Genomic DNA, 14,908 nt, shown 5'->3' with positions numbered 1-14,908 from the left:
CATTATTCATGTACAGTTTAACTAATAACTTTTCTTCTCCAACTTCCGTCATGTGACAAAGCTCTGGCCAATCAGGATTAGGCTTTGAGAGAAAAACCCTCTCCTGTGTGTGTCTGTGTGTTGATGCTAAGCACAGTGATGCATCCTCGTAATGAGGCCAGATGAAGGCAGCGCTGTTGCCGAGCGATGGATGTATGGAGGAAACAGCAGTTAGCCTTAAGAGCCGCGGGACGCTAACAGGATATTAATCAGCCCGCGTCACACAGCGAGCAGCTAGCTGCGCTGATTAGCCTAGCCCCGCCGCGTGACTGACAACCAGCCGCACGCACACACACAATGCAGACAGAAGGGCATTAATTCACGTATGTTCCTAGAATATGCAAATGAGTGACACATGCACACATCAGAATATAAAGATGTGGTGACACACAAAGACGCACACGAACACACACACAACTCCGAGATGTTGTTTCATCTTAAAACAAACAAACTTGAGGTTTAATCTTATGAACATCTTTAATGACGTCTTCAGTCGAGAACATGGAGCATGTGTCCTCTTTTTGTTGTTTTTTGATGATCAAAGTGAGCACATCAATCAGCGTGTAGCCCCGCCCTAAAGCATCTCCTGCTTTGTGGTCTGTTAGAGACCTGTCAATCAGTGTGTAGCCCCTCCCCAAAGCATCTCCTGCTTTGTGGTCTGTTAAAGACCTGTCAATCAGCGTGTAGCCCCGCCCCAAAGCATCTCCTGCTTTGTGGTCTGTTAGAGACCTGTCAATCAGTGTGTAGCCCCTCCCCAAAGCATCTCCTGCTTTGTGGTCTGTTAGAGACCTGTCAATCAGTGTGTAGCCCCTCCCCAAAGCATCTCCTGCTTTGTGGTCTGTTAAAGACCTGTCAATCAGCGTGTAGCCCCGCCCCAAAGCATCTCCTGCTTTGTGGTCTGTTAGAGACCTGTCAATCAGCGTGTAGCCCCGCCCCAAAGCATCTCCTGCTTTGTGGTCTGTTAAAGACCTGTCAATCAGCGTGTAGCCCCGCCCCAAAGCATCTCCTGCTTTGTGGTCTGTTAAAGACCTGTCAATCAGCGTGTAGCCCCGCCCCAAAGCATCTCCTGCTTTGTGGTCTGTTAGAGACCTGTCAATCAGTGTGTAGCCCCGCCCTAATGCTGCCCCAGCTTTGGTCGACGGGGCGCCAGGATCACAATAAAATGAAGTGAATGTAGGTACTTTAAAATGACACTTGATCCTGAATTAAAATATTTTGGTTTTCATTGGCTGCTAAAACTTTACAACAACCACAAAACCTGAAATCAACACTTATGTTTGTTGATGTTTAAATTTGATGTCACAAACAACACAAAGCAATTCATGGCCCAGTCTAGCCACACACACACACACACACACACACACACACACACACAGGTGGCCCTAAATGATGAATCTGTACATAAAGTAGACTTTGTCTGTAGAAGGCTCTTACTTTTGATCCTTCACAGCTCTCAGTGGGAAGCATCGATTTCAGGCCCTGAGCTCCTGGAGAAATGAAGATTGGAAATGTTGATAACAGACATTTGTATGGGGGGAGAGAGGGGGGGGAGAGAGGGGGGAGGGGGGGTGTGGGGGGCTGCATCTTAGCGATCATCTGTTTTTGGTTCGATTGCAGCGCTGACTTCAGCTGATTATTGTACGGCTGGGAAAGAGGAAGCAGCAGGGGGTCAACTGAGCTCACACACACACACACACACTCACACACTCACACACTCATACACACACACACACACACACTAATACACACACACACACACTCATACACACACACACACACACACTCACACACTCACACACTCATACACACACACACACACACACACTAATACACACACACACACACTCATACACACACACACACACACACACAGGAAGACGATTCATAAAGATTATGTACACACATGAGTGTATATTTTTTTTCCACTACTTGTGTGACCTTTGACCTTGTCAAACACCCGTCACCCTTCATAGGAAACTCCTCCAAATGAAAGCTTGAGTCCCGCTGAGATCTCACCTCAGCTCACTAATTGTAATAAATAATAAATATTCATCTATAATAAATGAAAAAATAGCCTCCGATCAGAATTCAAAGGCCTCGCTTCTTATCAGCTTACTGCTCGACAGCGTTTTCCTTCATGTTTGATGTGTGTTTGAGTGACATCACTTCTGTCCGCGCTCCCCCCCCCCCACCCCCCCCTCCCTCCACCCCCCTCCCCCACCCTCCCTCCCTCCACCCCCCCCCCCCCCCCCCCCGCTCCTCTCAGACAGCTAATAGAAGGTGACAGAGAGGCTCTGATATCGATAACTGCTGCATGACGAGGGTTAAAGATCCACAACTGTGTGTCTGTGTGTGTGTGTGTGTGTGTCTGTGCGTGTGTGTGTCTGTGTGTGCGTGTGTCACGCAGAGCTGTTTTCTCGTTAAGAGTTGCTCGTTAGGGGTTGAAGGCAAAGCAAACAGGTGAGATGTTGCCGCGGTAACGGCACCAACAAACACGATGGCGACTTTCATCTTCAGAGAAAACACTCTTTGATCCGCTCTGACTGAGGAGAAGACACACACACAGACACACACACACACACACACACACACACAGAGGAATCAACAGAAAGCTATTCAATCTCCTCAGAGACAAGAACAAGAAGAAGAAGAAGAAGCTCATGAGGACGAGAGGAGACGGCGTGGAGCAGCAGTGAGGAGCGGCTCGGGGTCGTTCTTCTCTCGTTTCCTGTCGTTCTTTGATCAGAACGTCCTGAAGCGTCTCTGATGCTTTTGGAGCTGTGAGTGTGGAACAAAATGCAGCCTGAAAGCAGATTTTAATCCAACGTCAGCATTTAAAACACAAAGAAGTGCTCCCTAAAGACAACACAAAGGTCTGTGAGGTGAGCAGGGATGAATGGATGAATCCACTGGAAGGAGAAGCTGGATGAGGAGGTGCTCCTCAGCAAACCTCCTCAGGCACAACCAATGAAAGTCGCTGGGACGAAGACATGAAGCTACCATGACACAGCGAGGAGGACAGAGAAGACTTGGAGGGGGAGGGGGGAGGGGATGCGAACCAATGCGTGGCGGCTGTAGGCCGTGTGGGTCGGGTGGGGGAGGCGGAGGGGGGGGGGGGGCAGGAATCCATTAAGCTCGCCGCGATAACGAGTGCTTGTGGTTTTAATTGACTTAATCAACAAATAGAATTAATCAGAGGTTTCTAATTAATGGTAATTGATTGAAATATCCACCGGGTCACAGAGGGAGCGGCCTAACCCCCCCCCCCCCCCCCGTTTGTTTCTGTGCCCTTGTCCTCTTCCCTTGTCCTCTTTCCTTCTCGTTTTGTCTCCGTCTTCGTCTCCTTCGTTTATTTTTATTTGTCTTTTCATAGAGGCGGGTTGTTGGGTCGTGACCCACTTGGGTTTGTGTCTAAAGGAACATGTCTGCAGAAGGTGTTTGGTTCTGTCCAAGGTTTGGGTGGGACACACTTCTTCAGGCTGGAGAAGGTCCTTCATTAAGAATAGAAGGACTCCTTCAAGTTTAATACGTTAATAGTTAATAAATAATATAATAGTTCATTATATATATATGTGTATGAGGTGAAGAATACTTTGATACTTTTCTGATTTTGTTCACTTCTTCATTGATTTTGTGAGTTTAGTTTCCAATGAGCAATAATTTAAAACATTTGACTCACCACAAAGTTGTCGTAAAAATGTAAATGTTACGATAAGTGGTCTCCTTCAAAGAGCTTTAATCTTTAAAAACACATCGACATGGCAACCACGCTAACATCCCCCCCCCTCCCTCTCTCTTTCCATCCTCCCTCCTCCCTCCCTCTCTTCACAGCAGGTCTCTGTAATTAGATTGTGGAGATGAGGAGGTGGAGGAGAGTTAAGAGGATTTTGTTTTTAGGAGAAGGAGATTTAAGAGTGAGGGAGATAGTGGGTGAGAGAAAGAGAAAGAGATATCAAGCTAGAGAGAGAGAACGTGAAGTGGGATTAAAGGAAAGAGAGGAACGGATCCTCTTCTCTCTGTTTGTCCCGAGTCGGTCACCCTTTCCTGAGAGAGGATGTAGAGTGACAGACATGGAGGGAGAGGGAGAGAGAGAGAGAGAGGGGGAGACATGGAGAGAGAGAGAGAGGAAGATTTTTTGATTTTTCAAAAACCCTTATTTTCTTAAAAAAACAAACACAAACAAAAACATATTCCATGTTGACATTAAAGGTCCAATGAACACACAGAATGACTCTGCGAAGACGCAATCTCCTTCCAGCCAATCAGCTCCAGATTCCTCTGCAGCACCGACGCACACAGAAATCGTCCACTTTGTCGATGAACCGTAGGTTCGTCTGGTCACTGGCTCCTCCTCTCAGCCGGTACTCCACTCAATCCACGGCAGCCCTCTCGTTGATCCTCTGGACGAACTTTCGTAGCCGGAAGACCTCCTGCTGGGTGTAGCGGGAACTCCCTCGTTTACTTGCGCCCTCTCGAGCAGTACGCCTGAATTTCTCCATATCAGGAAAGTAGTCCTCCAGCTGTATCCCCTTCATGTTCTTTGTGGTCTTCAGGAAGAGTTTCACTCTCCCCACGCTGTAGCAATTAGTGGCCGTCCCGCCAGAAGAGACGCTGTCCGCAGAGTCTTGCTCCACGGCCGAATCGGCTACTGCTGCTCCCCCTGTCCTTCTGCTCCCTGACCCCTTCTTGGCTTGAGAGCCCCCTCTGCTCTCCGTCTTTCTCTTCAGGAGGGGGATTTTTAAACTTTCTTCTCCCCCCTCCATGTCCATTTCACTATCAGTAGACAGTGTGCCTTCAAAGTATGTCTCCAGACACCCTTCCGTCTCCTCTTGCCTCCCTTCACCCCCTTGTCCAACCTGCTGGACCCCAACTATTTTCTCATTCACTCCGTCATTCCCCTGCCCCCCTTGCTGGGCCTCACTCGTCCCTTCATTCACTCCGTCATTCGCCTTCCCCACCTGCTGGGCCCCACCCGTCAGGTCCTTCACTCCACCAGTCCCTCTCTCCACCAGCTGAACTCCACGTTCACCCCCCTCACTCGCCACACTCTCCTGGACTCGATCTGTCCCTTCTTCCCCTCCTTGCTGGACCCCAACTGTCCCCTCTTGTCTTTCATGCCCCCCTTGGTTGTGACTAGTAGATTTCCTCTCTGGACATGCTCTGCTTTGATGTCCCTCCCTCCCACACCGGTAACACCTTGAACTGTCAGAGTTGGCAAACACCAAATAATCAAAACCATCCACCCTTACTTTAAACACCACGTTGAGATCCTCGTTTTTTTGGTTGAGGAGCATGTACAGCGTCCTCTTGTGCGACACCACGTGTCTGAGGAGAGGAGATTTGCAGCCTGATGTCCCTTTTTTAACGCCAGACACGACCTTCCCGTGTCTTAACAGCTCTCTGGTCAGCATCTCGACTCCGATGAACGGGGGGACGTTAGAGACCGTGACTCGGGTCGCTGGTGTGGCGAGAGGCAGAACGGGCACGCGCGTCTGATTCACCACGATCCCCTTCTCCACAACCATGTTGGCTTTGTCCACACTGCCGTGACCGACCATCTCTCCCACGGCCAGGCTGCAGTCCTCCACCGAGCAGGAGAAGCCCGGCGGAACCTTAACGCCGTGCTTCCGCGTTAGTCGGGTCAGGTCCATGGCTGCGTTTAGCACGCCGATCAGCGTGACTTGATCGGCTGCAAAAACGCGCACAACAGGAACACTACCCAACAAAACACGTCTACACAAAACTTCTAAATTCAACGCATTAAATATTAGGCAGATCTATGCTACAAACGCTATCGCTCTCACCTCCACGCTCTGCACGCTCGTCACTCAGAGAGAGAGAGAGGGAGAGAGAGGGAGAGAGAGAGAAAGAGGGGGAGAGGGAGACATGGAGGGAGAGAGACAGACGTCTTCTGTTGGTCGACTCTCACACTCAGAGGACGTCCTCATCACCTTCCGGGAGGAATCGGGTTCCTTTGGTTCTGGTCGGTTGGCCTCAAACACAGGCTAATGTTAGCGTGTAGCATCAGAGGCTGATTAGACAAGGGTCAAAGGTCAAGGAAGGGAGCAGAACATAAAAAACACACAACAGATTAAAGTCGCTGTGATTTCATGTTTTAAATCTTTCTGCTGGACTTTGTCTTCATCTTCTTCCCCGTCTTTAACTGTCTGGTCTCCCTCTTCGTCTCCGTTCGTCCACACCACACTTGTCTTCTGCCCCCCCCCCCCCCCCCTCCATCTCTTCCCCTGCAGCTACTCAACGGCTTTCCATGTATTTTAAAAGAAAAGCTTTTTAGCAAATATTTGTCCTACTGTGTCTGTAGAGCCCTCTGAGTCAATATGGGCCCAGCCAGGCTCGACCCACCAGGGGGGGGTGGGGGGGGGGAGCTGTGTGTGTGTGTGTGTGGGGGGGGGGGGGGGATCAGTGCATAAAGAGCAGCAGTGCAGAAACAATAGAGACTCTGGATTCTCTCTTCCTTCAACGTCTAGAAGTACTGAGGAGAAGATGTTTCTGTCTCCATCCTAAGATACAACTGACGCATATTCATCCACGGATCAATAAATATATTGATCGATCTCTTTAGTTCTCGGCTTCTGCGTCTTGCTCTGGCACGGGACGATTTAGTCCCGCCCACAGAGCGCTCCCATTGGTCGGTTTACCTCAGTCGTCCAGCCTTAGTCCTGATGTTCTTACTGCTGTGAATTCAAAACAAGCTCAAATATTTCAAATTTAACTCAACTTCCTGTTGTTGAACAACCCCCCCCCCCCTCCACGTTAATTCACCCGCAAACCTCACAAACCTCACAAAGCCTCCTGCCTCCTGCCTCCTGCCTCCTGCCTCCTCATCTACTTGCATCACGGACGAGCCGCAAATATGCAAAACTGAAGCTAGCGAGAACAAGAAAAGTGTGTGTGTCTGTGGGGGGGGGCAAGGGGGCGGGTGGGAGAGAGAATCCTGTTTCTTTGTATTCGTGTTTCATATTCATCGGAGAAACGTAAAGGAGACGTAGAGGAAGTTCTTTTCAGTGAGGCATGAATGGTTCCGAGGGCTCCGGACGTGTTCGGTCCTCTCGAGGACGTCCCCTCATTGCTGTTCGCGTATGTTTGCACACACACACACTGGCTGACCTTTGGGTGCTCATCAGCATATAGTGATTTATAATAGGCAGCGCAATCCTCCTGTTGCTTTTCCTCCTGTTTTCCCGCATTTATTAGACAGCAGCAAAGAGGAGAGTGGCGTGTGGGGGGGGGGGGGGGGAGGGGGTGGGTTGTCATTTATTTTATGCCCTGTTACTGCTGATCACTGAGTTTGACTTCATGCTAATGAGCTGTTATGAACTGCAGAGGTTTGTCTTCTGATGGTTCTCACTTTCTGTCACTGATCGTATTACTTCTGATGTTTTGTGGTACATCACTGACCTCTCCTCCTCCGTGTCGTCCCCAGTCGTTGTGTTCGGAGGTGCGAGCCCGGCGCCGCGGGGTCGCCTCGGTTCTGAAGCTCTGCCAGAAGCTTCTGCAGCAAAGTCAGGTGGGTAAAAAAACACTTCACAAGCGACCCAAAGATCCAAGACCTCCCCCTCTGGTTTGGAATCGTACCTTCCTTCATGCTTTGAGTGTCATCATATGATGTAACCCTGACTAAACGCACTCCCCCACCCCCCACCCCTCACCCCCGGGACAGTCGGGCCCCATGGCGGAGGTGGGCCCCGAGGCGGAGCAGCACCGGGAGGCCCTGCAGCTGCTGTCGATCAACCTGGAGAGAAGGTGGGAGGCGATCGTGATGCAGGCGCTGCAGTGGCAGAACAGACTGAGGAGGAAGCTGGGAGAGACGCAGGTTAGAGCACGCTGACCCTCACCCCCCCCCCCCCCCCCCCCCGTCCCATTGACGTCTATGAGGAAATGGCTCTACTTCTGTGTAGTGACCAGCAGGGGGCGACTCCTCTGCTCCCATAGACGTCTATGAGGAAATGACTCTACTTCTGTGTAGTGACCAGCAGGGGGCGACTCCTCTGCTCCCATAGACGTCTATGAGGAAATGACTCTACTTCTGTGTAGTGACCAGCAGGGGGCGACTTCTCTGCTCCCATAGACATCTATGAGGAAATGACTCTACTTCTGTGTAGTGACCAGCAGGGGGCGACTCCTCTGCTCCCATAGACGTCTATGAGGAAATGACTCTACTTCTGTGTAGTGACCAGCAGGGGGCGACTCCTCTGCTCCATAGACGTCTATGAGGAAATGACTCTACTTCTGTGTAGTGACCAGCAGGGGGCGACTCCTCTGCTCCCATAGACGTCTATGAGGAAATGACTCTACTTCTGTGTAGTGACCAGCAGGGGGCGACTCCTCTGCTCCCATAGACGTCTATGAGGAAATGACTACTTCTGTGTAGTGTCCAGCAGGGGGCGACTCCTCTGCTCCCATAGACGTCTATGAGGAAATTACTCTACTTCTGTGTAGTGACCAGCAGGGGGCGACTCCTCTGCTCCCATAGACGTCTATGAGGAAATGACTCTACTTCTCTCTTGATTTATTCCCTCAGTAAACATTTTAAACGTGAGTTTATGGTCTCAGTCTCTAGTTTCAAGTCTTCAGTACAACATGTTCAAATGTACAAATGTTCACTGACGGCGTTGATGTGCTAGAGGCAAAGGTCAGGGGTCACCATGAATATCCAAAACTAATGTTGTGAGCCGGTGGTTGTATAGATAAGATCGATCAATGGACTGATCTCCAACCAGCCTCACGGCTTCATCACCGGAGAGACGGAGGATAGAAACTAATCCGGTGTTACCTCGGTGTGACCACAGAGAGAGAACGGGGGGGGGGGGGGGGGGGGCTTAGCCGAGTGGAGCTCTTATGGATTTGTTATTGTGATAAAAAGGGTTCTGTGAAGACGGGAATGTGATTGGGAGGTCAATTGTTTTGTTTTACACACATGTACCACACTTTTAAGAGCTCTAACACACACACACACTCACACACACTCACTCACGCACACACACACACACTCACACACACTTACTCACACACACACACATAAGGACAGTGTAATGATTGTTATTCATTTACAGATAGCGATGTGTTAAGAGCCCGATGGGGCGAAAGTAGAGAGTGTTCTACTCATTGTGCGATGTGAGATTACAACACAGACTAAGAGTCGTAGTTTGACGTGTACGCAGATACCACACACAGACACACACACACACACACACACAGAATCACACACACACACAGAATCACACACACACACAGAATCACACACACAGAGAAGAGGAGCAGAAGACAAATAACTGAGGCCGGACACTTTGACCTCGCTGCCTGACTGGAGAGTAATTTCACTTCTTCTGGAGATGAGAGAGGAATAAGAAGAGTGAGGGGGGAGAAAGAGAGAGAGGCAGAGAGGGGGGGGGGGGGGGGAGAGGCAGAGGGGGGGGGGGGGGGGGGGGGGAGAGGCAGAGGGGGGGGAGAATAAAGTGCAGAGAAAGAGAGAGGCATTCATCTGGCTGGTTTAGTTTATAAATGAACACTTCTGCTCAGTGCTAAAAGATTGTCCTCCTCCCTGTGTGTGTGTGTCTGTGTCTGTGTGTGTGTGTGTCTGTGTGCGTGTGTGTGTGTGTCTGTGTGCGTGTGTGTGTGTCTGTGCGTGTGTGTGTGTGTGTGTGTGTGTGTGTGTGTGTCTGTGCGTGTGTGTGTGTGTCTGTGTGTGTGTGTGTGGGTGTGTGTATGTGTGTGTGTATGTGTGTCTGTGTTTCTTTGTGCGTGTGTCTGTGTGCGTGTGTGTGTGTGTCTGTGTGCGTGTGTGTGTGTGTGCGTGTGTCTGTGTGCCTGTGTGTGTGTGTGTGTCTGTGTCTTTGTGTGTGTGTGTGTGTGTGTGTGTGTGTCTGTGTGTGTGTGTGTTACACGTCCCGTCCTTCAGTTCCATCAGGAATCAGCTGTCGTGTCATGTGACCTGCACCTCTGTCATGGCTCCTGTAGTATTGTATACATTATACATATATTATTGATGTTCCTGTCTGATCAATGGAGATGAGATCTTTAGAGCCCCCCCCCCCCCTATCATGAAATATGGTTAGCAGCATCTCCATCAGATGCTAAGCTAACAAACCGGAGGACGTCTACACACAAACAGCAACACACAAGACAAAAACACACATCAAAGAGCTTTAAAGACACAAACTTTGTGTGTCAAGGTCAAACGTGTCCTCCGTCTGCAGGACGCGTGGTGTCTGTCCTCGCTGTGAGGATGCTGCTCTATTATCATTTAAAGTGAGGGAGATGGTTTTATTCTGTGCTTATCAAACACTGGGGGGGGGGGGGGGGGGCATGTCTTCTCTTCCATTTGCTAAAAACGCAACCAAGACTCGGTTAAATAAATAACTAAATAGAGACACGTTCTGTGATCAAAAACAAAAAAGAGGATTTGCTCATAAATCTCAACACAAATGATTCCACTGAGGAACAAAGTGATGAATTATTCAGAAACGACTCTGAATCTCAAAGTAAATACGTAATCAAAAGCCTAAAAATATGCTTAGACACAAGAATCCCTCCGCAGACATCGTTATACAAACTGCTCGTTAACAAGGGGGGGGGGGTGGATTAGCCATTCATAGCCTATTAATCTATTAAACTAGCTCTATGTGTGTGTGTGTGTGTGTGTGTGTGTGTGTGTGTGTGTGTCGATGTGAGTCAGTGTAATGGATTTCTATTCCATTTGTATTTATTCCACTTGTGCTGATAAGGGAGATGGGGGGTCGGGGGGGGGGGGGGGGCTGAACTGGGTCTTTGCCACTGCAGATTCGGAGGGGAGGGGCCATCAATCAGCCTTATCCAATCAGATCGAGTATTTGATGACCCAGGAAACCTTGTATATAATTCACATCTCTAATTTATCTCATTTCATTTCATGGGGGGGGGGGTTACTCCTGGTCTATGACCCGCCAAAGAGGCGGAGCCAAACAGTTCCTGTAACACGGTTAGATCTTCCTGAGGCTTTTTAGTTGCCGTGCGGCCGGATGCTGGAGGTCAGTTCGATCCCCGGCATGACGAAGTGTCCCTGAGGGAGGGGGTGGGTGGAATGTAAAAAAAGTTAAAGGTTTCAACACCTCACATGGTTCTCCTCCTCCTCCTTCTCCTCCTCCTCTCTCTGCAGGTCCCTAGCACCGCTCTGGAACCAGGTCTCGTGGACCTCCATCAGATGAGCCCGGTTGCGGTCGCTCCAGTAGACGACTCGTGGGAGTGGGACGAGACCGACATGACCCCCGCAGAGCCAAACCTGCCCGTCGGGGGCAGATCCACCACCTCCTCCACCTCCCAGGAGGTGTCTCGGCCCGACCCCATCCCGCTCCCCCGGGGCGGAAGTCACGTCTACCAGGTGTACAGCCTCCACACCGTGGAGCTCTACAGCCAGCCTCGGCTTCCTCCCCGCGCCTCCTTCTCGGGGCCTGAGTCGGGAGCGCGGAAGCAGCAGCAGCTCCTGCTGAAGAGCGCCAGCAAGGACTCCTCCTTCTCCTCCATGGAGTCCATCCCGGACCAAGGCGTCGCGGCGGCACAGCGGGAGGGCGGCAGCGAGAGCGGCAGAGGGAGCGACCAGTCGGCCGTCGGCCGGCGGTCGGAGAGCGAGAGCGGCATCGTCAGCGATACAGGGAGCAAGGGAGAGGAGGAGGAGGAGGAGGAGGAGGAGGAGGAGGAGGAGCAAGGCAGGTTAGAAACAGTTGTTGGGACTTATGTGGTTCCACACGTCGTCACTGAGTACAACCACAGAAGCAAGAAGCAGGAGAACATAAAGGAGAAAGGAAAGAGGAGGGATGAGAGCAGAAGGAATAGAGAGGAGGAGAAAAGGAGGAGGAACAGGAGGGGGGGAGGTGAGGCGGTGGAGGTCCTAATCAACGGGGCAGGGATCCTGACTCCCGCCGACTCCGAGGTGGGAGGCGTAGACTCCTCCAAGCCCTCTACTCCCCACAGCAACTTCAAGGAGGTCGGTTCGGACCCGTTCACCGGTTTGCCGACTCCTCCTGCTCTCCGTTGCCAGGCAACCAGCCCGGTGTTCTCCCAGGGCTCCTCCTTGGAGTCTCTCCTGGCTCTTGGCTTGGAGCTGTTTCCCCCCAAGGAGCAGCTGCATCGCAGCGCCTCCCTGGAGAGCTGCCTGATCCCGGGCCGCGGCGCCGGAGAGACCAGGGACGGACCCGCCAGCCTCGGGGACCTGGACCCGGGGCAGAGCCGTGGGCCCGAAGGAGGCGCTCCGGGGGAGGAAGGAGAACCGTCCTCCGGGGAGCTCAGCCGGAGAACCTTGGACCTTCTGAAGCGCCTAGAGGACATCCAGAGCCCCCTGGGGGAGAAGATGACCCGCAGCGTGTCCGACATGACGCTCCGGAGCGGCTCCCTGCCGCGGAGCGGGATCACCTCCTCTCCGTCCCTCGGGGGCCGCCGCCTCCCTCTCTCCGGCATGTTGACCTCCTCGAGGAGAGGGCCGCCGTCCCTCGTCAACGAAAGCTCGAACACACCGTCGCTGACGGAGCTGAGCAGCACTGAGGACTCGTCCCTGGGCTCCGAAGACTTCGCCACACTCCGGAGTCAACGCCGCCGCCTCCATCTCCTCCTCCCAGACCGCGCCTCCTCCCCCAACGCCAACGCCAGCTCCTGCGAGAGACGTTGCCCCAGAAACGGCCAAGGAGGGCACGGCATAGACGAGGCGGACGTGGGCAGCCTGAGCCTCCTGGTCAACGTCTCGTGCTCCTCGGCGTGCACGGACGAGGACGAGGACGACAGCGACCTCCTCTCCTCCTCGACGCTCACCCTCACCGAGGAGGAGCTCGGCGTTCGAGACGGAGAGGAGGAGCACGGCGAAAGGTTGAGCGGCGGCTCTTCCGGTGACGAGGAGGATGAGGAGGAGATGGAGGGGTCATACGTCCTGGGACTGGAGTACATGAAGAGGGAGCTGCAGAGTTGGATCCGATGTCCCCGCGCCTCCTCCTCCTCCTCCTCTAAAACGGAGGCGGTGCTCAGGGACGAGCTGCAGTGCGGTACCAACCCGCCCTCCACCTTCACCTCCTCCTCTCACAGCATTCCCAACCGCACCAAATCAACGGAGGCCAACAGCCAAACCCAAAGAGACCAGGAGGAGGAGGAGAACCGCAGGAACGCCGCCAGGAGCCTCATCAGCCATTATGTGGACGACGTGGAGAACGGGAACGTGGAGCAGAGCGGCCCCCCTACGAAGGACGAGGACGTCGAGCTCCTCCGAGAGGAGGCCAGCGTCTTCGCCAAGAAGGGGGGGGCGCCGAGGGGGTCCTACGTCTTCAAAACCACAGAGTCAGCTCAGGAGCCCCGCTCCACCAGCGAGCTCCTCCCCTTCTTCTCAAAATGTGCCTCCTCCCTGGTGGGACAGCTGAGAGGGGAGCTGCCCTGCCACAGCTCCTCCCTCCCCTCGCCTCCCTCCCTCTCGCCCCTCGAGGACTGCAGGTCCCACGATGCATTGCCCGGCGGAGGGCGCAAGGCCATCACCAGCCAGGAGAAGTTCAAATTCTCCTCTTTTGTGAAGGAGGAGACAAGGAGCCAAGTCCGGGACAGGAAGTCTTCCCTGCCGCCCAAGAAACGCCACAGCTCTCACCCCTCCTGCTGCGGCCGCCTCCCCTCGCCCTCCTCGCCCTCCTCCCCCCACCCACCGGGCGGGGAGCAGAAGGAGAACGTGCACGACTTTGTGATGGAGATCATCGACATGACGTCCCTCGCTCTGAAGAGCAAAGAGACTCCACCCGAAGAGCCGGAGCGGGCGCAGCTCCACCCGCTGTCCCACATCAGAGACAAGGTAAGGGAGGAGAAACACACTGTGATTGGCTGCTCCGTGCGGCACCTGTTGAAGGTGATGGAGCTGATGGAGGACCTCACGTACGTTATGGGGGCCAATTAATAATTATTCATTTTCACTATTTCTAGAGAAAACTTTGCTCCTCGTGGAAAACATCTGAATTACAGTCATTTTTATCAGCAATGTTTCCATTAAGGAAGAAACTAAACAAACCCTCCTCCCCCTCCTCCCCCCCTCCTCCCCTTTTCTCCCCCCTCCTCCCCCTCCCCTCCAGGTCCTCCAGCACTCCCACCAGCCTCTCCACCTGAAGAAGGGAGACTTCTACTCCTACCTGTCTCTCTCCTCTCACGACAGCGACTGCGGCGAAGTGAGCCGGTGCTCCGAGGACGGGAGCTCGTCCCCGGCGCCGGACGGGCCCCCGGGCGCCGCCTCCCCGCCCCCCAGCCCGGACATCCGGGACGAGGAGACCCTGTTCGCCGCCTGCACGGAGGAGGTGTACCTGGGCCCGCCGCTCTGCTACAGCATGGCGCTCCCCAAGAAGTCCCGGGGTCCCCCCCTCGGTCCGACTCACCTGTCCCACTCGGGGGGGTTCCTGTTGTCCACAGATTTCCCAGCGTCCGGCCCCTCCTCCTCCTCCTCCTCATCTCCTTTCCTTCAGCCTGGCTGCAGCCCGCCCACCGCCCCCCTCCAGTGGCTCGGCTGCCTCACCCCCTCCCCTCCCCCCGCCCCCCCTCCCTCGTCCTCCGCCGCCGAGCGGGAGAGGCGAGGTGAGGACCTGCGTCTCCTCTGTGATGTCGCTGGAGGAGCAGCAGGCGCGCCGCGGGAGGAGGGGAGTCGTAATGAGGGGCCTCCTTATCTTAATCCCCGGGCGCGTGTCCCCCCTCCGATGGACTCCTCCAGCGCCGCATGTCTGGCAGATACTGGAACGCTGCGATCCAATATGGGCGCCGTAATGACGGCGATAAGTGTCTGCGGCTCCGCTACAAATCCCTCAAAAGAGCCCGCCGCCACGCGCATTAATCCCAAAATGAACTGCTGCGCGATCAGGGAGGCCGATAG

General features: G+C 53.3%; 1 protein-coding gene across 1 annotated transcript in view; it reads left to right on the top strand.

The window, feature by feature from the left end:
• akap6 (A kinase (PRKA) anchor protein 6) overlaps positions 1–14,908 on the top strand; it is a 101,004-nt gene that overhangs the window by 83,491 nt on the left and 2,605 nt on the right. The window contains 4 exon segments of the mRNA XM_037486118.2: positions 7,484–7,567; positions 7,721–7,873; positions 11,195–13,849; positions 14,124–14,908. Of these exon segments, the coding sequence (XP_037342015.2) occupies positions 7,484–7,567; positions 7,721–7,873; positions 11,195–13,849; positions 14,124–14,908 (3,677 nt within the window).

Source organism: Pungitius pungitius, chromosome 14 (assembly GCF_949316345.1).
Source record: "Pungitius pungitius chromosome 14, fPunPun2.1, whole genome shotgun sequence".
Classification (NCBI taxonomy): Eukaryota; Metazoa; Chordata; class Actinopteri; order Perciformes; family Gasterosteidae; genus Pungitius; species Pungitius pungitius.
This window is presented reverse-complemented; position numbering and strand designations above follow the sequence as displayed.